Genomic DNA, 26,878 nt, shown 5'->3' with positions numbered 1-26,878 from the left:
TGGTGGGTACACACTGGGCAATGTTACTGAGCGACTGCACGATTACGACATCGTAATCGTGCAATCGCTCAGTACTCGTGCACAAATTGTGCACATTAATGTCGGAAACGACCAGCGATGCGCACTCCCGCTGGTCGTTTCAGACATTGTCCATCGCCTGAACATGCAGCACAATCTGACGATAACGACAGATTGGCATGTTCAGGAATGATGGACAGTGCCTGCACTGAACGACTGATCGTTCAGTGCAGACACTACAGGGGATCAGGAACAACGGTACGATTACGATGTCGTAATCCTACTGTCTTTCCTGATCGCCTAGTGTGTACGCACCTTAAGTGGATGCTAAAAAGTCATGTGGGCAAGTGAAGGTCATTTTGGGGCCACTTTTTCATCATTCAAATTAACAGTAATTTGTGGCTCATAGCTGTTAGAGGAGAGCGTTCACGCCATCTCCTTGGTCCATGCTCACTGTGCATGTGTGACCTCCGACCCATTGCGTCTTGTACATGCACGGTTTACCGCGCATTCTTTTTCTTTGGTCCTGCCTAGGAATAGTATGTGCCCATGAGTGTCCTGTCTGTTGTTGAGCTTTACAGACATGATGGTGCCACCATTTACCCCATGTGGAACTACAAGTCCCAATGCCACCAGCATACATATTACTCTGTGCAAAACCCAGATATAGTACCGGCACCTGGCTGAATCTATCGCATACGGCATGTATCAGAGTTGTGCTGCATTAACCCTATGTTGCTTCATGCCCTGTTGTTATACCTGGTCAATAAACCAAAGACCTGGTTAAACTTTTCAACATGTGGACTGGCCACTCCTCTATCACCTATATCAATAGCTCTAAGTTCTGCCAATATAATGTATGTTGGGTGGAGAACTACATGTGCCTTTGATGTGTATCAGATTGCCAATCACTTATATAAAGACTATAGTGTGTCTGTTGGTATGTCCAAGAGCCACTAGCTTACTGAGTAAACTTACAGTGAATCTTATGAAACTAATATACAGAGGGCCTAATTCATGTTTGTACGCCGTTTCGCAATTGTGATTTTTTTTTTTTACGTTTCGTAACTGCTAATCTAAGCCCAGAAAAGATATACGCCAACAGGAGCCATCCGAAACGAATTTGCAACTGCGTACGCATATGCAGACTATTCGCAAGAACATGGAACATTAACTGCTAGGGATGCTCTATGGACACGCAGACTGGCCGTGGCAGTAGTGACGCAGGCACCATGTTGCTCTATGTACACAATAGCAGCTGACAGCAGATATATGCCCCGAAAACTGGCAAGGTACGCCTACGTTTTTCTAACCACTCCCTGTTGACACCTGCAAACAGTCCCTTTCTGTCAATCACTTTTCGAATACATCCTCAGTGCGAGTGACATTGCAAAGGTACCTTGGCTCATGCGCAGTGCGATCATAGAGCATGCGTAGAAGGGACATGCAGTCGGGGTAGGCAGAGCCTCCCCTGTCATACTCCTGAGATTTGATATAAAAATGATTAGAATAATACAAAGAAGATATTTATACCTTAATTGTTTATTGTAATAATTTTCATAGTTAACACTCATCAGCTTTGTGAAGCTCCCTGGGACTGCAGGGAGAAAAGAGATAAGGCAGCAACAGCTCAGCCTCGCTTCTGTATAGTCAGAAACTGCTTGCAGAGCCGAGAGCGGGACCACCCCACAGGCAGTAAACTGCACAGAAAAAGAGCTGATAGAGGGATGCCTCCGAGTATGTGGGAGCATGCCTTGGGCACTGAAGGATACATAGGATGTGTCATTTAACCAGGAAGTGCCCTGCAGTGTTTAGAGATCAGAACTCAGTCAGCAGCAGCAAGGGAAGACACTGATGCAGGTAGGAGAATGGAAACTGAAGCTTAGTGTAGTAGTCAGAGTAGAGTAGGGGGGTGAGACAGGCTACCAGCACTCATGAGTGCCTCCCCAGCCATCGACCTCACCGCATGTCACTGGTGAAGACGGTAGATTTTATATATATATATAGGCAAAGTGTAAATTGACAATTGAGCGACAAGTTTGCTATCTAAAATAGACATAACTGCAATGTGAAAAAAACCTTGTACATAAAATAATTTGTATAAACGTAAATATCCCATACAATATTTTACATTGTTTATTACACTAGCACGTGGTATTCACGTGATACAAATTATTTTATATACAAGATTTTTATCACATTGCAGTTACGTCTATTTTAGATAGCAAACTTGTCGCTCAATTGTCAATTTACACTTTGCCCATGGTTTCTCAAATACTTACAATAGTATTTTACTATTGACCCAGAGCTGACGCCTAAATCAATCTTAGCCTTAGTTGCTGCATCTGTACACTGCACACACTTTTTTAACTCACTAAATCACATGTATTGGCGCTATATCCACTATATTCGCTCATATATATATATATATATATATTATTTTTTTCAATATTTTGCAAACATAAAACTAGAACAAAATACAAGAATAAAAGTAAAATACTTATTTAATATATTTAGTCGATTGTTTTGGAAGATAAATAGTTTTAATGATCAGATCAATACAATACAGTCATTTTAATACATTTTGTCGAGCATAGTACCCCTTTTCTCTTATTTTGTAAATTACTCACAAGGTGCATCGCCTCATCTCTGTCCTTTATGATAAATGTAAAGTGAGATATTAGGGATAGTTTGCAAGAAGCGGGCTATGTAGGCTCTCCTTAAATTATGTATCGATTACTTTATAAAAAGCTTACAAGTGAGTCACTGAGCAGACTGTTTTTCTTCTTTGTCTTCTAGCAGCGAATCTTCCCCTAAAGCTGGGTACACACCTTACAGATATATCTGTAGATCGAGTGATCTGCAGATGATAGTTGTTCATACACACTAAACAACCATCATCTGTCTTCTGGCTGCGGGTACCACGACCCCTGCCCGCAGCAAGTGTACAGGAGGTCAGCAAACCGCCCGTACACACAGCACGATGACCCAATATATCTGCAGATATATTGGGCATCGGGTGTGCAGCACAGCTGACGCGATATGTGTGTGAACAACGTTATTCACAGACATATCATTGGTACACACTGGCCGACGCACTCAAGATATATTCGACGATCAATTGATCGGCCAATATATCTGCCAGTGTGTACCCAGCATAACAGAAGCATCTGAGCTGGCTCTTACTGCACCAGCAAAACTACCAATGAATTACTAATGAGGCAGTATCAGACTGTCACTCAAGTCACAGCTTAGACTATATTTTGCAAAAACATTTATTTTTTGGTTCAAAGGGTCTATTGCAAATTGGCTAATATGCATGATGAATCCATGTTACAGATTGGATTCCTGATGCACTTAGCTCATATAGGGGGAGATGTATCAAACCTTGGAGAGAGAGAAAAAGTACCAACCAGATTCAGGATTTTTTTGAAAAATGACAGAAGCTGATTGATTGGTATTTTATCTCTCTCCAAGGTTTGATACAACTCCCCCTATATGAGCTAAGTGCATCAGGCATCCAATCAGCTTCTGTAATTTTTCAAAAAAATCCTGAATCTGGTGGCACTTTTTCTCTCTCTCCAAGGTTTGATACATCTTTCCCACCCTTAATGATTTTTATTAATAGGGTCAGTGCACCTGAACATGAACAGTAAATTGCTGCTGTAAATATCATTGTTGTATAATTGTAATTGTGTATATTTCTGATGCTATAATAAAGATTATGCTCTGATATAAATATAAATCATGTATTTGTTATTACAATGCTACCTTGATTGTATGTGGGGTTTAGAAAATAAATAATCATGTTGAATTACTAATATGACTAGTTGGGATAAATACTGTTCATTTTTTTTACTGTACAGAAAATACCATACATAATTGTTTATTTCAGTTCCTTTCATATTAGTGGGAAAAGCCATGACTTTTACTCCATACTAATCCAAAGGAAAATATGACAACATACAGTAGCTTTCATTTAAATATTACCTCTTGTATGACAGAAACTTTCATGTAGGATTCCAGTACCAGCAATAGGGGTAAATGCACATTCATATGACTGAATATTTCTCGTGCTAATGTTTAAAGAAAAAGGAGTAAATGTTAACGTACATGCATTTTAGAAAATAGCAAAACTGAACATATCACATATAATACTTACCACCATCACAAAACGTGCTAGCATGTAAATCTTGTAATATCTGAACCAAGTTGCCAATCTGTTTTCCTTCTTCAACATTTTTAAGACGTACAACAAGCTTCTTAACATTCTCTTCAAGTTCAACCAGACTTGCCATGGTTGTTCTCTGCAAGAGTAAAATACTTTCCCGGTACCAATATGGGCATTATTTATTCATTGCTTCACACCATAAAGTCTCAGAGCCAGAATGCAGACGATAACCCTGGAAAGACAGTGAAGATAATGCATGTTGACCAGTCTGGGCTGCAATTACACACAGTAATAAGAGGACGTCAGCTCGCATATTCACATGAGCACACCAGAAGTGCCGTCTTTCAGGTATGTTTACACAAAGCTGAAACTAGTAGCAAGGAGGAGAAACTCGTTTGAGATACCATTTTACCACATAAGGAAAATACAGTACTGTACTTTCACTTTCCATGACTTTAAAAAAAAAAAAAACATAAAATGGATAAATGATTATAAGATAAAACTTGTGGCTTAAAAAAATAAAATAAGGCTTTATCTGCATGACCATGTGTTTAAATGATTTTACTGTCAAAATGTTCTTTGTTTAAAAAGTACATAAACGGTATATACAGTATGTATTTTACCAGACTAACGTTACAAATCTGGCTTAAACAAAGTAACCCACAGTTATAGAATTTGATTTTACAATATAAAATCCCTACCAAACACAAATTAGGACCAATGATGTTCAGGAGACATCTTATATACAGGTATTGTTTGGACTGTGGAAGGAGAGTGGAGTACCCCCAATAGAAACCTACATAGATACATATTTGTGTAGACCAACCTCCCAGATCCTGCCCACTTTTCCAGTGCAGTGAGTGATCCATTGGCTTCATTATGTAATTTTCACCTCCATGCCCTCTGATCTCAGGGCCAGATTAACAATGCGGCAGATGGAGCTCCAGGCCTCCACATAAAAATTGGCCCATCATCACGACAGCATTTTTACCAGCTGCCTAGCTGGCCACACATTTTGGCTATAAATCTTAAGAATTTAAATAGTTTTTCTAGTTTTCCCACTAATGCAATTTTTAGATTTGTATGCATTTAGGGCAGGGATGGGGAAATGTCATTTGGTCTGGCCCTAGGAGCTTTTTCCTGCTAGCCTCATTCGCCTAGCAGGGTGCCTAGAATTGCACCCTGAAGCCAGTATCTGTGCAACAATGCCGTTCTTAGGATGCTTCAGACGGTGACACTGCTTCCCTTACAGCTCCCTGGATCATCCTCAGGAAGCTCCGGGCATTGCTGTAATCACCGGCAATTGTGGCCCTGGACGTGTAGCGCCATGTGAAGGGAGCATGGCCTGCACTGGGCCAGCGCATTATGTTATATATATATATATATATATACACACACACAAATGGCCCTTGGCAGAAAAAAGGTTCCCCACCCCTGATTTAGGGAGACAGTGTGGCCGATACTGTAGGTGTACACACTAACGTGGTTCTGGCAACGCCCACACAGCACCGGTGACAGATCTTCCCCTTCTCAGTATAAGCCCTTGAACATTTTCAGCCCCAGTCTCATGATGCCCTTAATCTGGCCCCGCCTGCACTTACCACCTGGACATCCTCTGTCATGATGTCCCAGATGGCATATCCAAAAAGTCAGCAAGTATAAGTTACAATATACTAACTCCACATAGATAATACTATGCTTATGGTGCGTACACATGGTACGATTAACATGCACAATATGAACGATATCGATCATATCGTTAACATTCATATCGTGCATTTTTCGGTGCCTCCAATGACCTGCGATGCGCGGGCACGTATGGACGAGAACGATATTGTCCATTGCTCTTGCATGCGTCAATATCGACCAGGTTACTATAGGGACCCGCGATCATTGATCGCGGGTCGTTGGCCATCGTTGGTGGGTCGGTTGTGTGCTGGATGATCGATATCTGTCATCCAGCACCCCCGGGAGATCGTTAAACAATATTGTTATCGTTGACGATCGTCCCGTGTGTATGCACCATTAGAATCAAACCCCAGGACCTAATACCAAGGTATCAGTGCTAACCATTGTGTCACTGTGCCTACAGCAAGTGATTTATCTAATGGAGCGATATATAAGCTACATTTATATAATCTTTAGTAATAAAAAGTGACCATTTCCGGAAATGTAATAATACAATTATAAATAATTGCATTGCAGAGTTGCAAAATAGGAAGGAGTCAATGAGGGCAAAGGTCAATGAGGCACCATCATGAAAGGTTGTGTAGTAAAAGGCTTATGACGTCCCACAAAAAAACATTATATAGCATAACCATATTTACTTTCCTACACTAATTACCAATTATCCATAAGAGAAAAAAATATGGGATTGTCCACAATGCGGTGATAAGCCACAAAATTAAACTGGTAAGCAGCTGTTTTCATGGACTGCTAAAATGCTTTAATAACTACAACAAAACAAAGATTAAAAGTATCAAAACTTTCGGCAGATTCAATCAGCCGCAAATTAGGTTGCACAACTTTTTATCACAGCAGAAACCCACGGCTGTGACTTTTTGGTATTAAATGAGAACCTTATGTTCAAACTGCTGTGTACAGTATTCAGAAATGCTATTCCGCATACCATTGGTGCAATGCATGGTACTGTGACTACAGCCGTCTTCCTGTCAGCTTGGATCAGTCATTCCATTCTCCTGTGACCTCTGTCATTATCAAGATATTTTCACTCATGGAACTGCTGCCCATTGGGTGTTTTTTTCTGGGTTTTTTTTCCTTTTTGTGCACCATATACTCTAACTTTATAGACTGTTGTACATAAATGTCCCAGTAGATCAGCAATTTCTGAGATACTGAAAACACATTGTCTGGCATAAACAAGCATTCTAAGGTCAAAATCACTTTAGATCACATTTCTTCCCCATTCTTGTATATGAATAGATCAACAACTGAAACATGATCATGTCTACATGCCTTTATGCATTCGGTTGCTGCAGCATGATTAGATACTGTATTTGCATTAGAAACAGGTATATATTATACTGCTTTTCCACCTACGTCCCGGGTCTGACCCGAGATTTGGAACACAGGGCCTGATTCAGACCCGGGCGCTATTTGCGGACGGTCGTTCCAAAAAAGGGTCCGGCTATTTAAATTGAGCGCTCGCTCTTTGCGGTTTGTTGACGCCTCTATGTCTGAGCGAGCGAAAAATGCGCTCGCTATTTTGTAAAGACGCCCCTTTGCCGTTCGCATCACACGTCATCTCCGGTATTTATTAGATTAATCGGGAACATCGAAAGGCATCTGAACTGCTCGCAGTGCTTGTGGTAGCTTTTTCCTACCGCTATCACTGCGAGCAGTTCAGGCTAAAAGACAACCAAGTGACGTGGTCGATGACACTCCTTTACTAATCATGCACTCCCATTAAACGCCCTTTTTACCATTAGGCACGCCCCCATTTTCAAGCACCTTCCCCTGTTACCACCCACAAACGGTACATTCTGTCAATCAAATTAGCAGCCCCTCGCTGTTTTGCGAGCGCACGATTTCTGACCACAATGACTGGTTTGCGCATGCGCATTATGACCCATACTCATGCGCAGTTGTGTGAACATCGCTCAGAGCGAACGAGCGGCTTTGAATCAGGCCCACAGTTCTAAAACAGGTCAGATCCAGGAAAGACCCTTTTCTACTGTGGAGCCGATCCGGGTTATTCCCAGATCGGTGGCGTTCACACTGCACACTTGTACAGCGGAACACTTCTCCCGGCACTTGGAGATTACATATTTATTTTTACACCTAGCAGCAACCCAGGTTGACTCTGCATTAATGAAAATAAGCTGGGTATTAGGATGATGCACTGATTTCGCCACTCAGGATATATATCATGGGAGTATTAAGAGAGGAGGGGGCCCGTGTGCATTCCCCTGTCCAGAGCCCCCTCCTCTCTTCCCGAAGGCCGGCAGCAGACTGACTACTAATCGCAGCAGTCTACTGCGCATGCGATTTCCTCACTGCGCAGGCGCAAAACGTAGGGAAAATGACCGCAGTGGCCATTTTCCGGCATTTTGGGCAGGGCAGAGACACCAGGCAGGGGACTGCGGAGATGTAAGTATTAGAAAATATGGGTGCAGGGTGTGCGGTGTGGACCCCCCAGACAATACAAATAAGGGGTTAATTAACCCTTACGACACTGCAGACTCTACCCTATTCATCCAAAATATAGGTGAAATAATCGCCTTGGATCCTCATCACAATATGACATACTTCAAATGTAAGGATTATAGTATAAAGCTGGGTACACAGTGAGCGATGTGTACCCAGCCGATGTCAGGACAACGGGCCGACATATCGAATCATGGGTACACATCAGAAGAGGATAATGAACGACGGAACAATACCTCGTTCCATCCTTCATTACCTGCAATGCGGCCTCTTGCAATATCATCCATTTGTACGTGCAGCACGGCCGACCGGACGATGTCACAAGCGGCCGTGGAAGCGCACATATTGGCCGTACACACTGAGCAATGCGGCTGATATTTCGTTCCGATTCAACCAGAAACTACACAACGTGCCAACATTCTCTCAGTGTGTACCCAGCTTTACAAAACAACCCACATCTGCAGGGGGTAGTTACCCCTGACAAGGAAATATATTTGTGTTTGCAGCTAATCAAGCATAACAATCAATATATAATAAGCACAAACGTATATATTTATAAAAAAAAACTGTTGGTATTGTCATTAATGGTACCTCGATCAGAATTTATACCAGGATAAAAAAAAGTTTGAAGGAATCATGCATATGCTTCAAAATCTGGTATCTGCTTTTGGTCATTTGTAAATCTGACATTGGACGACCAATTAGGGTGCCAATCTGATTTTGCAATGATATGTATGAAGTAATACTGCATCTGCTTTTGGCTAGGGTTCTGGACACCGTTGTACCTAGTCAATGAAAGTACAGAATAAAAAAGGAGAGAGAGTGTGTCTGCAGGATCATTAAAATCATAAGAACTGCGTTAAAGATATTAGGATCAACATATCTTATAGTATATGGCCAATGTGACGTGATATTGAAAGTACATCGCCAAATCACACTTAAAGCTTCTCAAATATCATCTCAAGTGTTTAGTTTCTTGCAGGGTTATAAGATGTGTGAAAGAAGAGCCATGCCCGCATACACCCCAACATCTGCTGTTAATCCTCTTACCAAATAGTATTGAAGGGTTAATAAGAGTATTAAGAAATATATACGGTGCTTCTGCTGTTGGCTGCTCAGGGGCTAAAAATTAACCCAGCAGTCAATGAGAGGACACTGAGGGAGAAAGTATAGTGTAAGGTGGGGTACCTAGATACAGATATAGAAAATCCCTCTGGCATGGATGAAATGCAGTGAGCACTCTAAAAATGTGTGGCGTCTTCTGTAGTAAAAACCCCCGAGGGAATTGATCAGGGATTTGGGTGTCTATTTACTAAAGGGGCACATCCACTAGACGATCTACTCCCTGTCCAATCTCTAAACGATTTTCCCTTGAAATTTTATCTTTCAGTCTGAACGATTTGCAAACGATCTTTAATAGATCAAGTGAAATTGACTTGCATGTTCAGTCAACTGACGAGATGATCAAACAACCAGCAGGAGCGCGCATCGTTGATCGTTAACGACCAAACACTGCACAATTTATAAACAATTTTTAAACGATTGAACGATAACAACGTTGTTATCGTTCAATCGCCTGTTATAATCGTGTAGTGGATGCCCCCAGGGGCTGGCTGGCAACTTTTAGCCTGGGGGGCAAATGCATGCAGGTGGCCCTGGCAGAGGAGTAGCATGTAGCCAGGGTGCCCGAAGAACGTGCGTGCTACGGCGCCGCCCCCCCTCAAGTGTTTAAGGAAGGAGGCGGGTCCATATGGGATTAATGTAAGGTAAAAATAAAGATTAGGGGCAGCCCCCTGTCGTAGTGCCCATATGCAGTGCCCCCGTGTGCCACAGGAGAGAACACCCTTATGCAGGCCTCCAGTAGTGCCCCCAGTAGTGATCCCCCCCTATGCAGTGCCCCTTGTGCCCCCAGTAGTGGTCCCCCCTGTTCAGTGCCCCTTGTGCCCCCAGTAGTAAGCCCCTTATATAGTGCCCCCAATAGTGGTACCGCCTATGCAGTGCCACCAGTAGCAGTCCACCCCCCCATGCAGTGCCCCCAATAGTGGTAACCCTTATGCAATGTCCCTTAAATAGTGGCCCAGTTGTAGTCTCCCCCCTATGCAGTACCCCCGGTATTGCCCTTTATATAGAGCCCCCAGCAGTGGTCCCTCGCAGTGCCCCCAGTGGTAGTCCCCTCCCCCTATGTAGTGCCCCTAGTAGTAGTCCCCTCCCCCCTATGCAGTGCCCCTAGTAGTAGTCCCCTCCCCTTGTAGTGCCCCCAGTAGTAGCCCCCCCTTGTAGTGCCCCCAGTAGTAGTAGTAGTCCCCCCTTATAGTTCCCCCAGTAGTAGTAGCCCCCCCCCTTGTAGTGCCCCCAGTAGTAGTAGTCCCCCCCCTTGTAGTGCCCCCAGTAGTAATCCACCCCCCTGGTAGTGCCCCCAGTAGTAATCCCCCCACTGGTAGTGCCACCATAGAAATCCCCCCACTGGTAGTGCCCCCAGTAGTAATCCCCCCACTGGTAGTGCCACCATAGAAATCCCCCCACTGGTAGTGCCCCCATAGTAATCCACCCCCCTGGTAGTGCCCCCAGTAGCCCCCCCCCCAGTGGAGAGAGACTTAATAAAAAATAAAAAAAACCACTTACAGACAGACTCTCAGCGGCTGCTGATTACAGGAGCCGGCAGCTGTGTGTTTGTGCTGTGTAGCGCTCCGTCCGGTCAGCGCTACACACGCGGTGCAGTCTGTGTCACAGTGACACAGACTGCACCGGCCCGCGGCCCGCATGACGCTGCGGCCCGGGGGCACATGGCACCCGGCCCAGCCCGCCACTGGATGCCCCCCTTTAGCCTTGGATGAAGATAAAGTGGACAGAGATGAAGTACCAGCCAACCAGCTCTTAACTGTTATTTTTCAAACTCAGCCTGTGACATGGCAGTTGAATCTCCATCCAAGGCTTAGTAAATAGACCCCTAATTCTTCAAGTATCCATATTTGCTGGCCAACTAATTTGGAATTCCTTTATGAGCACTTTACAGTATTTCACAATTTATTGCAGCAGTCAGGAAGCTAGTAGAAATCTTATTCTTTTGAAATTAACCACTTTCTAAATATTTTACTAAGTAGTTACCACTGAAGATTCCAGGTGCTTCATTACATTTGACATTTTAGTTAAACTAATTGAATAACTGAAAATAGTTTTTCAGAAGCTGAAGTCACTTTGCTTCTACTGGCATATGTTTTAGCTTTTGTTGAGGTATGTATAATACAAGAGAAAGTTTGTAAAAGAAGTGTTCATCAGGGATTAATGTCCAAGAAGTATCACTGTCAACAGAAAGAGAGAAATTTATTAAGTGTCGGTTCTGCGAAACCGCCGGGTTTTGTTGGTTTTTCCTGGCAGCGTATTTCATTTTTACTAACGAATAGAGGGAAAGAGGGGTGGGAGAGGAAGAGAGAGAGGGGGGAGTTAGAGAGAGAGGGGGGCAGGAAGAAAGAGAGGTGGAAGAGGAGGGAGGGAGAGAAGAGAGGGGGGCGGAGGGAGAGAAGGTAGGGAGAGAGAAGAGAAAGGAGGAAGAGAGAGAGTAGGAAAAGGAAGGGAGAGAGGAAAGAAGAGGGAGGGGGAGCAAGAGGGGAAGGAGTGGGGTAGAGAGATGGGAAGGTGGAGGAAGAGAAAATAAAGTAGCAACTTAAACACTTATAAAAATTACAGCGGGGATCTCAACCAATTTTGTATTATTGCAGGTATATGCACTCCTGATACCTGTGGTATCCAATAGAAAAATATCAGTTGCAATTTTTGTTTTGGACAAAACCATAAAGGGAAATTTAAAAAGAAAAAAAAAAAACAGCATAACAAAGAAAAATATATAGTTTTTAAAAAATGCATTAAATGGCTCACCTTGTTTTTTTGTTTGTTTTTTTAAAGCAAGCTATAAATAAAATAAAAATTGCAAAAAAAAAAAAAGGTAGAAGTGATTTTGGGATAATTTTAGGCCAATTAAAAAAAATGAAGTCATTTTTTTGTTTAAATAAATGCTTTAATTAATTTGGGGTAAATTGAGGCAATTATTGGTTTTAACAACCAATAATGATATGTGGTTATTGGACCATTTAGGCTAATAGGCAACTTCCAATTGCCTAATTAGCAGTGATGTGCAGTAAGGTCAATGGCTGGGGAGGCACACAGAGATGGGTCTTAGTGCTGGGAGCCTGCCTCACCCCTTACTCACTGCTATACCGCTTTTATACCGAAATTCCGGATCTGACCCAGAGGTTGGATCAGGGTTCCAATCCGGATCAGACCCGGAATTTCCTCGGCAACGACCCAGGATATTCCCGAGTCGGCGCTGTTCACACCGGAGCTGGATCTGCAGTGACCCGGCTTTTCTGGTGTTGGCCGGCTTCAGTGGTGCTTGGAGATGATGTAATCTCCAAGCACCACTGAAGCTGGCCAATCGGCAGGCATGTGGCACAATCCAGGTCACCCTGACCCGGATCGCGCCGTTTACACTGCAGGGTTTCATGGGTTATTCCCGTGTTAAACCCTGCAAGTTACCTGGGTTGGATTCCCGGGTAACTCGACCCGGCAATCCAACCCTTTCCCCTTTTACACCAAGGAGCTACCCAGGTTAACCCTGCAATAACCCAGGTTTTAGCTCTGGTGTAAACGGGGTACAACTCTCCCTCACTACACTAAGGGGTAAATTTACTAAGATGGGAGTTCTATTAACAAGTGAAGTTGCCCATAGCAACCAGATTCCAGGTATTATCTTTTAGAAGATGCTAGATAAATGAGAAGTAGAATCTGATTGGTTGCTATGGGCAACATCACTTCTTAAATAGAACGTCCATCTTAGTAAATGTACCCCTAAGCTACAGTATCCATTCATTCTCCTACCTGCATCACTTTGTCTTCTCTTGCTGCTGCTAACTGAGTTCCGATCTCTAAACACTGCAGTGCACTTCCTGGTCACATGACACATCCAAGGTATCCAACAGGACTCAAGGCATGCCCCCGCATACTGAGGGGCAACCCTCTATTAGCTCTCTTTCTGTGTAGCTTACTGCCCATAGTGTGGCCCCACCTCTTCTTCTGCAAGCAGTGTCTGACTGTACACAAGAGAGTCTGAGCTTTTGCTGCCTCATCTATAGTCTCCCTGCTGTCCCAGGGAGCTCCACAAAACTGGTCAGTGTTCATTATAAAAATGATTACAATAAACAAAAAAGATGTTTATAAGTTATAAATATCTTCTTTGTATTATTCTGATCATTTTATATAAAGTCTCAGGAGTATTGCCTACCCTGACTGCACATCCCTGCTAATTAGTCTTTAGGGCAGTGTTGGCTAACCTTGACACTCCAGCTGTTGTGGAACTATATATCCCAGCATGCCCTGCCACAGTTTTAGCATGCCCTAATAGCAAAACTGTAGCAGTGCAGGCTGGGTTATGTAGTTCCATAACAGCTGGAGTGTCAAGGTTAGCCAACACTGCTTTAGGGGGATGTCTAAGGCAGTAGTTCTCAAACTCGGTCCTCAGGACCGCACAGGTCACGGTTTCCAGGTCACCCAGCAGGTGCACAGGTGTATTCATTATTCACCGACACATTTTAATAGATCCACAGGTGGAGCTAATTATTTCACTTATGTTGCTGTGAGGAGACCTGGAAAACATGCTCTGTTTGGGGTCCTGAGGACAGAGTTTGAGAACCTGAGGTCTAACGGGTTCTATAGGGGTCCCTGACAAAAAAAATTTAGACCTGCTCTGAGGCTGCGAGAAAATAACTGGGATAATTCCTACACAAATCACAGCAACAGACTTTCTCCCCAGCAAACCTCACAGCTGCTGGAAAAACCCAGTGCCGAAGGGTTTTTCTAAATTTCGCCTGCAATTTGCTATACCCCAATATGTTGAATAAAGAATCATCACTGATTATATAAAAGAGTCAAAATTGTTGATTGGTGTAAAAAAATAATTGTTTATGATAGGGGTAACATCTGTATGTGTCCTCTAACAGCCTGGTCAGGTCCCTTGCTAGGTTTTTTTGCCAATGTGATGTGACTAGGACGCACCAACAGACTGTGCTGATTAATGTGATATGCAACACTTGTATATCTGTGTGCACCCAGGTCTGTATATGAAGCACAACGGAAGCTGCAGCCGCTACATTACATTCACAGATTCAGAGACTGAGGGCCTTATTCAGACCCGGTCGCAAGCACTGAGCGCTCGCAACCGGGTCGATGGTGGCCCAGAGCGCATGTGCACAACGGAGCAGGCTCCGTCGTGCGCATGCACGAGATCCAGATAGCGACGGGAGAACGCCTCTCGTTTGGGGGCGGCCCCACTGACATCAAAAGTGATGTCAGTGGAGAGCTTCCGGCTCTGTTAGAGCCGAAAGCTCTCTGGGGTTTGCGGCCACGAGACCCTACCACAAGGGTCTCGTCGCAAGCCCGATGGTCTTGACCATCGCGACCATCGTCATGGCCGCTCGCTGTAGCTGTGGGTTGTCACCCACAGCTATGCGAGCGACCAGGAGGCTGTTCTAAAAAAAAAAAAAAAAAAGCCCGGCCCTGATTCAGAGCGAGCGCACTGTCAGAGCGACCGGGTCTGAATCAGGGCCTCAGTCACACACAGATATATAAATGTTGCATATCAAATTAATCAGCTCAGTCTGCTGGTGCGCATCACATTGCGACTAAGTTGCATTTTCAGCAAAAAAAAAAAAAAGACGACACGCGCTAGCAGAGTCTCGCAGGACCTGGCATTCCGAGGGGTTTTAATATAGTTCAAATTGGAAATTAATCCTGAGCCAGATATATACAATAAACTGAGCATTTATTTGCTGTACGAGTATGAAATAGCTTATGTTACAAGCTATGTATTTCTCATTTCTTCTTTAAGCAGTCTTGGTATTTCCCCAACAAAACTGTCTTTTAATAATTTTCCCTGCATGCGTGAATCACAAATCTCCTCTTACTCATTACTTCCTTTCGATACTCACTTTCTAAGGTTTATATTATGATGATACAAAGTTTACAAATATCTTGGTCAAATCAAAATAAAGCAATAAGAAAAATGTATTCAGTTTGCAGTATACTGACACACAAACTGCCAGTCAATTAGTACTCTATTCATAAAATGTCATATAGTGAGGTGTATATTTTTCAATTCTCTTGCCTCTCCTTGACAAAATCTGGCAATTTTTCACGATATTCAGTAACAGTCACCCCTCCAGCAGTGCCCCGCGAAGCGCCTATCCCAGTGTAGGAAGACAGAATTAAAATATTGTGATTAGCCACGATCATTAAACATTAATGCCAAAAGACAGATACCACCAGTGGTGCAAAAATTCCTCCGCATGTAGTATTTACAGGTGAGGGCCAAAACTAGGGTAGTGCAGCTGTGCCACCGCACAGTGCACCGCAGGACAGGGGGGCGCTGTTCGGGCCTGTCAATTTTCTGTTTATAAATCATTCTCACTTGTAGCTTCCTCTTAGTTCATCCCCAGCATCTCCTGGCCTCCCCAACTTTTCCCTGGCCCTTCCCCATGAGGCCATGCCCCTTTTTCGGGTGCGTTTTGTCCCCAATTGAAAAATAGGGGGCGCTAATGCTCTTTCTGGCGCAGGGCACCAAAAAGTCTAGTTACGGCTCTGTTACAGGTCTTTGCCCACCGTCCAGCTGCAGGCAGCACATGCACTTTACTGTTTAATGATAGGGGAAGAAGCAGGAAGATGCCTTACTACATACACATCACGGCTTTTCTCTCCATTACACCATCCACAGATGGCGTTAAGATATGAAGATAAGGAAAAAAAAGTCAAGCTTTCCGTTCTTTTCTGAATTCCAACTGACTGCTTTTCCCATACTACTGTTTGGGAAAGCGATGTTTGCAGTAAACTAGGGAGATCGCAGATGAAATCTTACATTTCTCTGCAGTAACCGTCTCTCCGAACAGATTGATGTGGTTTAAAGCCCATTTTCACACTTGTGGATTGAAAAAGGGCTTTTCAGTGCATTATGAATAGAACACTTAGGGGCCTATTTATCATATGGAACGAGTAATAAAACTTGTTGCGTATAATAATGGTGCTCTAGCCAAGCAGCTCCTGTCATCTGTTTGAAAAATTACAGTTGGGAGCTGATTGTCTTAAGCACCATTTATCATACACAACAAGGTTTATCATTTGTTGCATATGATAAAACTCGTTGATAAATAGGCCCATTGATCTAGCTTTTTTTTCTGAAAAGAATGTAGAAACTGCAGTTTTTGCATAATTTTATGGTTTGCTGCTATGTACTAATGCAGGAGAGTTCACAGAATGACAATTAGCACTGCAGATTACAGTGCCCATTATTATCAATGGAGACTACGGTCTGACCCCAATATACCAAACTCCTAAAATGGAATCTTTTCCGATACCCTTTTCACCCAAAATTTCAACCCATGTCACAGCTGCTCAGGCCCAGGTTATTCCCTGGTTATCCCAGTTCACACTGCACCTGTGTCTGCCCTGCATGTCACTCTCTTGAGTCGGGCCTCTGCATCCACAGCCACTGAGCAGGTTTTAAACTTGACCCAGGTCAAATAACTCAGGTGTCCCCTTTCAAGCTGCATTGTATCCGGGTCGGTCCCGCGTTCGACCCTTGTTGTGACTAGGGTCGACGTCCTGGAACACACAACCCAGGTTGACTCTTTCACACCAAGCCAGAACCTGTGTTGCCGCAGCAATATCCCAGGTCAGAAGCTTGTTGTGAAAGGGGTATGAGTTTGGCCACGTTAGTTTACATTATCTTCAGATGGTGTAAACTGCTTTAAGCCTATGGAGGCTTAGAGGATAGATCTTCCAAACTCTCTCCCGCAGCATCCGTCCAGCGGTGGAAACTGACACTATGTGCATGTGCTGTGTCAGATTCCCATAGAGGAGTCTTTCACCAATGTGAAAGACTACAAAACACCAGGGATGTAACTTGCAGGGAGAGCAGTTATCACAACCACTGTCCCTGCAAGTTTCACTTAGTACATAGTGGGAATACTGTATTTTCATAGTAAAATAAAATATCCACCACGAACGCATACTTAATAATTGCAGCAGTTTTATTAGTATTAATACTAAAAAGCCACTTGTCAAAGAAGAGCTGTTAGGTAATGAGACGCTAATGTACCTGATCCAGTGGTTCTCAACCCCGGTCCTCAGGGCCCCAAACATTTCACATTTTCCAAGTCACCAAGCAGGAGCACAGGGGTATTACCCACTGTCATAATTTAAAGATCGGCAAAACAAAATACCCGCGCAGATATCAAGTTAAATTGGTCCTTCCCTAGTATACTGGTATATTTCAATTATCACAGTAGGGAAGTGCACCCAGGAATAATAGATACAATCAAATACAAGAAAGAAGAAAAGTATTCCTATATGGGGCACTCATGAACCTCAGTCTAAGTAATCCAACAGTAATGTTCACAGCAAGATTGGGATGTAATAATATTAAAATATAACTTTTAATAACTTATCTAAAATATTGCCAGCAAAATTTTATTTCATAAAAACACAAAGTGAAAAGTGAAAATAAAAGTATTCAATTAACTCAAAAACTCCAGCGTTATCAATATTCCCACCTCAATGGTTTATCTAAGATTCCAAATATGATAAGTAGTCATATATTGTCACTATATATAATAAACCTCATAAAGGGTCCTCTATTCAGGCCGACTATTATGGACAAAAATATGTGATGTAAATATCATATATTGGTCTGCATGTTGATTAATGACCATGTTGAATATATTTGGTTGGCACATACTGGGAATAAATTAACACAGTATAGAACAGTGGTAATGTTGATTTAGTTTGATTACTTGCGTGACTAAATCAATGTAACAATTAATTACGCCTCTGTTATTTCCCGTAAGGGTATTATTGTTGAGATAGTTGCATTACATATATTTAGCAACCTCATCAACTAATACAGAGGTATGTTCAGCATTCTATATATATATTTTCACATTACTCCATAGAATATATAGTAATCAATTAAACAAGCATATTATTGTGTGTCAGTCAGATGTTATTATAAGAACTAGCTGGAGTACCCAGCGTTGCCCGGGATTTTAAGAATGTTTGTTTACACATCATCCTCCAACAAACCTCTCCTTAGGCAGGCCTCACGAAAAGAGTGATAAACTTCCCCATCAACAGTCCTATAGGGGAATTCAATATGGAGCGAAAACTCAGTTTTTGCGTTAATATCGCACCTATGACGTCATTATCGCAGGTTTTAGTTTTACACTATATTCAATTTCAAAGACTTTTCGCAGGTTCGAAAAGTCTTTGAAAAAAACGGGGATAACTTTTCACCACTGAATAGGTGGCGAAAAAAAGTGCAGAATAGGGGTTTAGGGGTGCAGGCTTAAAAAAAATAGCCTGCACCCCTGGGAATGACATTTTAAAAAGAACTGTGTCAAAAAAAATAAAAAAATAAAAAATAGGGATACCTCAAAAAATTAATTTAAAAATTGGGGTAAAAAAAAAATGGGAAAAAAGTGTTTAAAGATAGGGAAATAGGTTCAGGGCTATTCTGCAAGTATGCTGCAGGTGAATTCTAGAATAGGCTATTAGCGGCAGGTGCATAGTTGCAGAATTTTTAAAAACTTACTTTAGGGACATAAAAATATGCTAGTACCCATTTTCATGTACCCCAAATTTGATGGGACCACTTAAAAAAAACGAAAAAAATAACCTAAGTGCTCTTCTGCAACACTTCTTCAATGTCAGGAAAAAACACCTGCTGCGGCTATTTAAATCCCCGACTTTCATTTGCAGGCTAAAACGGGGGTACCCATAGTGATCCCCCATGTTTTTACAGCTTTAGGGGGGTCCTACAATTTTTTTAAGGAAAATTTCGTAATTTAACGCAAATCCCACTTCGCAGGCTCCCGTTTTCATAGGTTTCATATTGAATACGGGGATAAGCGGGCGCATGCCCGATACTTTATCCCAGGTAAAAGCTCCAATATGAAACGTAAACTTCGACAGCGAAGTTTACGTTTCATATTGAATACCCCTCTTAAGGTCGTCGGAGGAAGTAGGACCTGTAATGGTGTAAAGCAAACTTCGGAGATAGAAGCATTCAAAATTTGACGGATGTACAGTGTAAACACGGCCAAGAGCTTCTGTTGCTCTGATACCAGGATGACCATCTACAACAACTCCCTGTTTTTTGCGCATAAAAACTTTTCGAGAAGCATTCCATGTGTAATATTTTGGCAGCTCACAGTACAGCAGGTTCCTTGTAAAGTCATCATTTTGACACAGTTGAAAAGAAAGAAGTCAATGTTGTTGCGTAATTTGGTATAGTCAGAGAGCTGAGAATGCTGGGAAAGCCTGCTAAAGCGCTCTTCGAAAATAAACATTAAGATCATGACAACAAAACGCTTGCTCCGAGGCCCTACCCATATGCAGTGAGGCCCCACAATGAGCGTACAGCAAAAATTGTGTTTTTTAATTAATTAAAAATTAACAGTAATTAATTTCGATTTCACTTTTTTTTTAGTTGCGTCCGCCGTGTTTTAAACGCTCGTATGTAAAATTTCACGATCTTTGCTTGTAAACTGTGGATTTGTATAGAAAGACAGAAGGACAAATTTTTTACTGTGAGGAATTATCACACCAGATTTCCTCTGTTTTGGCAGCACAAGACCTGTGTTAACTATTCTAATTGTTTCAATAATATTTTTTGTTCGCTGGTCCTTTTTATTTTCAGTCTCAGTATGGCATTGTCATTTCAGTGATACCTATACCATTTGTGCATTGGAATCTGTGATTATTTATTGTTGCAGACATATTACTCATAGAATACTGATGGTCATATGTAGCCCTATATAACATTTACGATTAGGGTGTATTCCTAGATATATGTAGATATAAAAGCACACTGTTTTCCATTATTGGTATAGCTTCATTTGTTAATTGGTGATATATATCCGTGAGGGGAGTTAAATGAACAAACACCATTATATCAAATAGACAATTTGCTTTATTAACATGCCCGTTTGTGATGTTTTTGGCGATATGATACATTTGTGGCTTTAACAGTATACAAATAATACTCTCATTAATTCGCCTAGCTTTTACTTTCATGTCAGGAGAGGATACATCTCTTTCTGGAAAGTATCTCTCCCCTGATCTAATTTATATTTGTGTTTATTTGTTTGTTCGTCTGTATGTTGACACTATTGCTGGTACCTCTTTTTTAGACTAATAATAAAAGTTAAATTTTATTAGCAATTATTGACCTAATTATCTCTACACCTACCGTGTGCCCCCACCCAGAGTTCTTTTTCTTTCTTTGTTGATTTGTATAGAAAGACAGAAGGACAAATTTTTGCTTTTATACAGTAGATAACATCTGACTGACACACAATAATATGCCTGATTAATTGATACTATATATTCCATGGAGTAATGTGAAAAAAAAAATTATATATAGAATTCTGAACATACCTCTGTATTAGTTGATGAGGTTGCTAAATATATGTAATGCAACTATCTCAACAATAATACCCTTACGGGGAATAACAGAGGAGTAATTCATTGTTACATTGATTTAGTCAGGCAAGTAATCAAACTAAATCAACATTACCACTGTTCTATATTGTGTTAATATATTCCCAATTTGTGCCAACCAAATATATTCAACATGGTCATTAATCAACATGCAGACCAATATATGATATTTACATCACATATTTTTGTCCATAATAGTCGGCCTGAATAGAGGACCCTTTATGAGGTTTATTATATATAGTGACAATATATAACTACTTATCATATTTGGAATCTTAGATAAACCATTGAGGTGAGACTATTGATAACGCTGGAGTTGAGATCATTGAATACTTTGTTTTCACTTTTCATTTTGTGTTTTTATTAAATAAAATTTAGTTGGCAATATTTTAGATAATTAAAAGTTATATTTTAATATTATTACATCCCAACCTTGCTGTGAACATTACTGTTGGATTACTTATACTGAGGGTCATGAGTGCCCCATATAGGAATAGTTTTCTTCTTTCTTGTATACAATTTAAAGATCCACAGGTGACCTGGAAAACAGGAACTGTTTGGGGCCCTGATGACCGAGTGTGAGAACCACTGACTAATGCGTCTTTTACATCTGATTTCTTGGTCACACCCAGGATTTTGTTCACGCGCCCATCCAGGGGTCAACCAGGCTGAGACCCAATTCAGACAGGCGGCCCGTCCCAGCACTAATGCTGGGTCCATGATGTAATCGGCATTACGTGATGAGCAGGCGCTTGGAGATGAGATCATCTCCAAGCGCCGGTTCTTCCTATGCAGTGAACGTGACCCAGTCGCATCGATCTAGGTTCAGGGCCGGCGCTTCCAATAGGCAAGCTTAGGCAGCTTCCTAGGGCGCTGGCTACTAGAGGGCACCTGGCTCTCCAATCACCCCCCCCACCATTTGCTGGGTGCCCGCTGAGATTGTGTCACCAGCAGGCACCCGGCTCCTTCTCTACCTCCCCCTCCTCCCCCAGCGGCACCCACCTCCTTGCTACCCAGCCCCCCCAGGCACCAGCCGGAGGACGGAGCTCACTCCTGAGCTCCGTCTTCCGGGTCCCGCAGTGCACTATGGGAGTGACGTCATTCCCATAGTTCCGAGGAGCGGGCCCCGGGGACAGACAGCAGCGGGCACTGGAGCTTGGTTTAAGGTGAGGGTTTTTTTGTGTGCGCGTATGTATGTATGTATGTATGTGTGTGCGCGCGGCCTTATTACAGAGGCCTTACTATTGGGGGCACTCCTGGGGCCGCACTACAGAGCCCTTACTATTAGGGGCACTCCTGGGGCTGCACTACTGGGGACATTACAGGGGCCGCACTACAGGGCCTTACTACTGGGGGCACTACAGGGGCCGCACTACTGGAGGCATCATATGGGGGCATGCAGAAGTTTTGCCTAGGGTGCCTAGAAGTCTAGCACCGGCCCTGCCTAGGTTACCAGTTCACCCTAAATCATGAGCCTCGTTTAACACACGTTCAACCCTTCTCGTGACCAGGGTTGAAATGCCGGGTCGCTCGACATGGCTTATTTCAACCTGGCCCTTTCACTCAGCACATTAACCCGGGTTATTGCTTATAGTGTGAAAGGGGTACTTTTGAAATAACTAATCATAAAACTGAGCTTAGTAGACAGTCACAAAAACCAAAGCACTTTTGGGAGATAGATCGATCAAGAATAATATGGAGCCAGAACACGATGGAGTTATACCGTATACATAACTTTTTGTACAATTTTATCCAAAACACGTGCTGAAATTATTCATGGGGACTTCCCTACAAATGATAAATTACTACTTCAAGGCTGGAACTGCAAAGAAGCTGAGTGTAAACAGCGCCGCTGACATCCGTGAGCCCCAGCTGCACGCAGCCAGGCTACAAACATCACCGCAACTACGGAGCACATACAATTGGAACAAGGACTGTTATTGTAACCTGGTGGCGGCGTCTCCTCCGTGCTCTCACTCTCCCCAGCGCCGGCCGAGCTACACACATACACCGGGTTATACCCCAGCTATGCTGCCAGTCCCATACCTTCCACATGCAGCAGCGGCGGCAGTGGCATTCCGGTGCGGTAATTGGATAGATTTGCGGTCACTAACCGAGCTCTGTGCTCTCATTGGTGGCGGCAGTGTCGGTTCCGCCTGCATGTTACAGTGTGAGAGGAGAGGGAAGAGGACGCCGGACGGACGTGGGGGGGGGGGGCTGTTACTACCCCTGAGAGTCACTGTGGGGCGCAGGCTGACACATCCCCCGCAGGCGCACACAGTTAGTAGATTACTGCAGTATATACAGGACACTTCTATGGCATCCGAGATTTGCTGCCAGTAAGATTACAAAGTTTGTGAAAAGAATGAGGAAACTACTTGCAATGTACTAATGTGCAAAACAAACGTTCCTTATTGTACTATTATTTAACACAATACACTTTATAAAGCTTTTGTAGAATATACAGATTTTAGAATCTTGTTTTACTCACAGTTTAATGAACTCTGAGTTAATAAATGATCCACAGGGGCCCACTGTTGAAACTGCAATAGGAATATTTAAGTTTACCTTGTACTATGCAAAACCTTATAGGGAAATTCCCAAATATATATTTTAAGTTTCTATACTGCCAGGGCCGGTTCTACGCTAAGTGGAACACGGTGAGAATTTCCTTTGGCTCACCCCCCTACCCCATCAAACTCACTGCCCCCATAGCCTCACGCATTCATTGCCCCTATAGCCTCACACACACACGGCCCCCATAGTCTCACACATTAACGGTCTCTATAGCCTCACACACACACGCTGCCCTAAAGCCTCACCCCCCACCCTCCCCCCGTACAGGGCACACTTTGCAACCCCCTCCTTTACTGGATAGTGGGCACACTTAACACACCCCTCCCTTACTGGACGCAATTAGCACTCCCCTCCCTTGCAGGGCACACTTATCACCCCCTCCATTACTGGGAACACTTGGCACCACCCCGCAACTCACCCCCTTACTGATCACACAGCAGCAGCAACATCCCAGTGGCGTAACTAGGGCAGGGCGAGCAGGGTGCGTGCCCTGGGCGCCATGGGACCGGCGGCGCCACGGTACCGGCCCGCCAGCCCTAGTTAGCCAGTGTAGCGCCGACCGCAATGAGTGCGGTCAGCGCTACACATTTACACAGGACCGGCGATAGGCTGACAGCGCCGGTCCTGTGCTGCACAGCTGAGCCCATTCCCTCCCCCTGAGCGCTTGCCCAATAGCGCTAGGAGGCGGGCTCAGGCTGTGCATCACACGCATCGCTACCAGCGCTGTCGGCAATGCGTGTGTTAAACAGCAGCCAATGAGAGTCAGATAGACTCTCATTGACTGCTGCAGCACCCAGTGCAAGAGCCGGGCTTCCGTCCGGCTCCTGCAGTGGGTAATGGGACAGACGTCATGACGTCTCTCCCATAATGCTGAGCGCGCCAGCCCGGGAGGACTGGCGGGCAGCGGCAGCGGTGTCGCGGACCGGAGCAGCAGCAGCGTGGATTCAGGTAAGTATATTTTTATATATATATTTTTTAAACCTGTCTGCACTACTGGGGGCACAACGGGGGAGGGGGGTGGCTACTACTGGGGGGACCTCTACTGGGGGTGGGGGCACAACGGGGGAAGGGTGGCTACTACTGGGGGCACCATTATTGGGAGGACCTCTACTGGGGGGGGGGTACTACTGGGAGCACTTAATCGGGAGGGGGAACCTCTACTGGGGACTACTACTTGGGGGGGGGGAACTACCACTGGGGGCATTATAAAAGGGGCCTACCACTAGAGGCACTGCACTGGGGGGACCACTACTGGGGGCAATAATAGGAAGGGCCACTACAGGGGGCACTGGATAGGGGGATCACTACTGGGAGCCTGCATAAGGGAGACCACTACTGGGAAAACTGCATGAGGGGGACTACTGCTGGGGGCACTATATAAAGGGCACTGCATGGGGGGGACTACTACTGGGGGCACTATATAAAGGGCACTGCATAAGAGGATACCACTACTGGGCGCACTGCATTGTGGGGACTGCTACTGGGGGCACTGCATAAGGGGGAACACTACATGGGGCACTGCATTTGGGGGGGCCACTACTGGGGGTACTGAGTAAGGGGAACTAATTGGTGGCTGTATAAGGGGGACCACTACTGGGGATACTGTATAAGGGGCACTACTATGGGCCTGCATAAGAGGGACCACAACTGCATACTGGGGGTACTGTATAAGGGGTACTACTGGGGTTAAGGTGCATATGGATAGGAATGTTCAGTGTGAAAATAAAGGGGTGTGTCATGTTGACACGCCCCATTTTTGCCGCACCCGCCTTCGGCGCGCGCATCGGGGGGTGGCTCTCTTTTCAAATTTGCCCTGGGCTCCAAATACCCTAGTTACGCCACTGCAACCTCCCCATCCTTACTGGGTGCACCACATATGCTTATTGTCGTGCTGTTCATCTGTGCACAGTAGGTCAGCCTGCTGGAGAGCCACCAGGTCCTGGCTACATCTCTCTTGGAGTCCTGCTAATGTGCACGGCATCTATTCTCTGTATAGGGGGAGCCTGGGGGCAGCCCAGCATCTCGGAGAGTGCTGAACACACCCCCACAGTGACGTGGACGGTGGTGTAGTGAGGCTCCTCCCCCTTTCTCACAGGCCTCGTACCCTTTTCATGAAGTACTATAACCATTGCGATGGTTATAGTATCAAATTGTTGCAATGCGATGACTGGTTGCTATCGCATTGCATGATTTGATGTAGGAAGCCCAGCAATTATTCGATGTCGGGCTTCCAAAGTCCATCCCTATTCCAACTATCGTGGTCCAAGCTGCCTTCGGCCCCGCCCCCAACTCCATCCATCTCCTGTTGTCAATATGCAGAAGGTTCTTCAGGGCGGCAGGCAAAAGGGATCTCTAGTGAGACAGGGATAACCGCTTAGCCTTCAGTTATGTGCGCAGGGCTGCACTCTTCAGGCAACAGCGCTCAGGGCGACGGCCCTGTCAGCCCGTGCCTTCAGCACACTGCATACTGTGACATCAGATAATTGACATTGCAAGACATTTATAAAAATGGTTTATGTTTTTTGCCCATTATTTTGTGTTTGTACAGATTACCAGAGCTTGTCCCTGGTAGCTAACGCCATCTCCAGCAATGTTTAATATGTATCCTTTTCCTGTTTGTGCTGGCAACAAAAATAACCAGTTGTTATTCTCTGAACGAAGCAATGTTACCAGTGCAACCTGTCTGTTTTGTTACAACACATCTTGTTCCACTTTTCAAGATTATTGCATTTTTACACATTTCTTTGTGGTCACTACATTATGGGCTTGATTCAGATTCACACACCATGCCGATATTCACACAAATAGGCAATGTATTTTCTTCTGCACCTGCTTCCTTTTTGAACTAGTCATGCGTTCTAATTTAGTGCGTACAGAGTCGCAGTACAGATTTGGATAGATAATATCAGAAATGTAAGGGACATACCTGGACATAATTACCAGATTTTCCTCTCCAAGAAGTAGAAGCAGGTGGGCAGCGATTGGGGTCGGGGCAAGACTATCTTCGTAATTTCTCATAGAATCTTGTTATTAGGCCCCACCCCCTACTCGCAGATCGGCGATCCCCGGGAAAATTCTCCCCACTTTTTCTACTTCACTAGGAAGCGGGTGGGATGCTGGAGAAGTGCCTACTTTTCTTCTGGGGGTGCAGGGTGTTACCTGAATAATCGTGACTCTCCCGCAGGTTCCAGAAGAGTAGGCATGTATGTTCCTGGATGATGATTCGTAGGTAACGGCGGTGGCTAAAAAGGCGCGTGGAGATGTTGAGTCTTATGGGAGTATTGTAGGTGTGTCGTGAGTGCGTTTCTGAAAGTGGTTGTGTAGAAAGACGCTGAACCACTCACAATGGTTTTTCAGCATCTACAGACACTGACTGTGGGCATCTCACTTCTTGCATATAGGGAC

At 43.9% G+C, this 26,878-nt stretch overlaps 1 protein-coding gene across 1 annotated transcript in view; it reads right to left on the bottom strand.

Moving 5' to 3' along the window:
- Positions 1–23,065, bottom strand: part of LRRK2 (leucine rich repeat kinase 2) — a 247,136-nt gene extending 224,071 nt beyond the window's left edge. Inside the window, exons 1-3 of the mRNA XM_088480191.1 lie at positions 23,011–23,065; positions 4,181–4,421; positions 4,009–4,094 (exon numbers count right to left, since the gene is read on the bottom strand). Coding sequence (XP_088336317.1) covers positions 4,009–4,094; positions 4,181–4,316 — 222 coding nt within the window. The 5' untranslated portion in view covers positions 4,317–4,421; positions 23,011–23,065. The remainder of the gene's footprint in view (positions 1–4,008; positions 4,095–4,180; positions 4,422–23,010) is intronic.
- Between the last annotated feature and the right edge of the window lie 3,813 nt (positions 23,066–26,878).

This window comes from Taudactylus pleione, unplaced genomic scaffold (genome assembly GCF_031769625.1).
Source record: "Taudactylus pleione unplaced genomic scaffold, aTauple2 ptg000251l, whole genome shotgun sequence".
Classification (NCBI taxonomy): Eukaryota; Metazoa; Chordata; class Amphibia; order Anura; family Myobatrachidae; genus Taudactylus; species Taudactylus pleione.
This window is presented reverse-complemented; position numbering and strand designations above follow the sequence as displayed.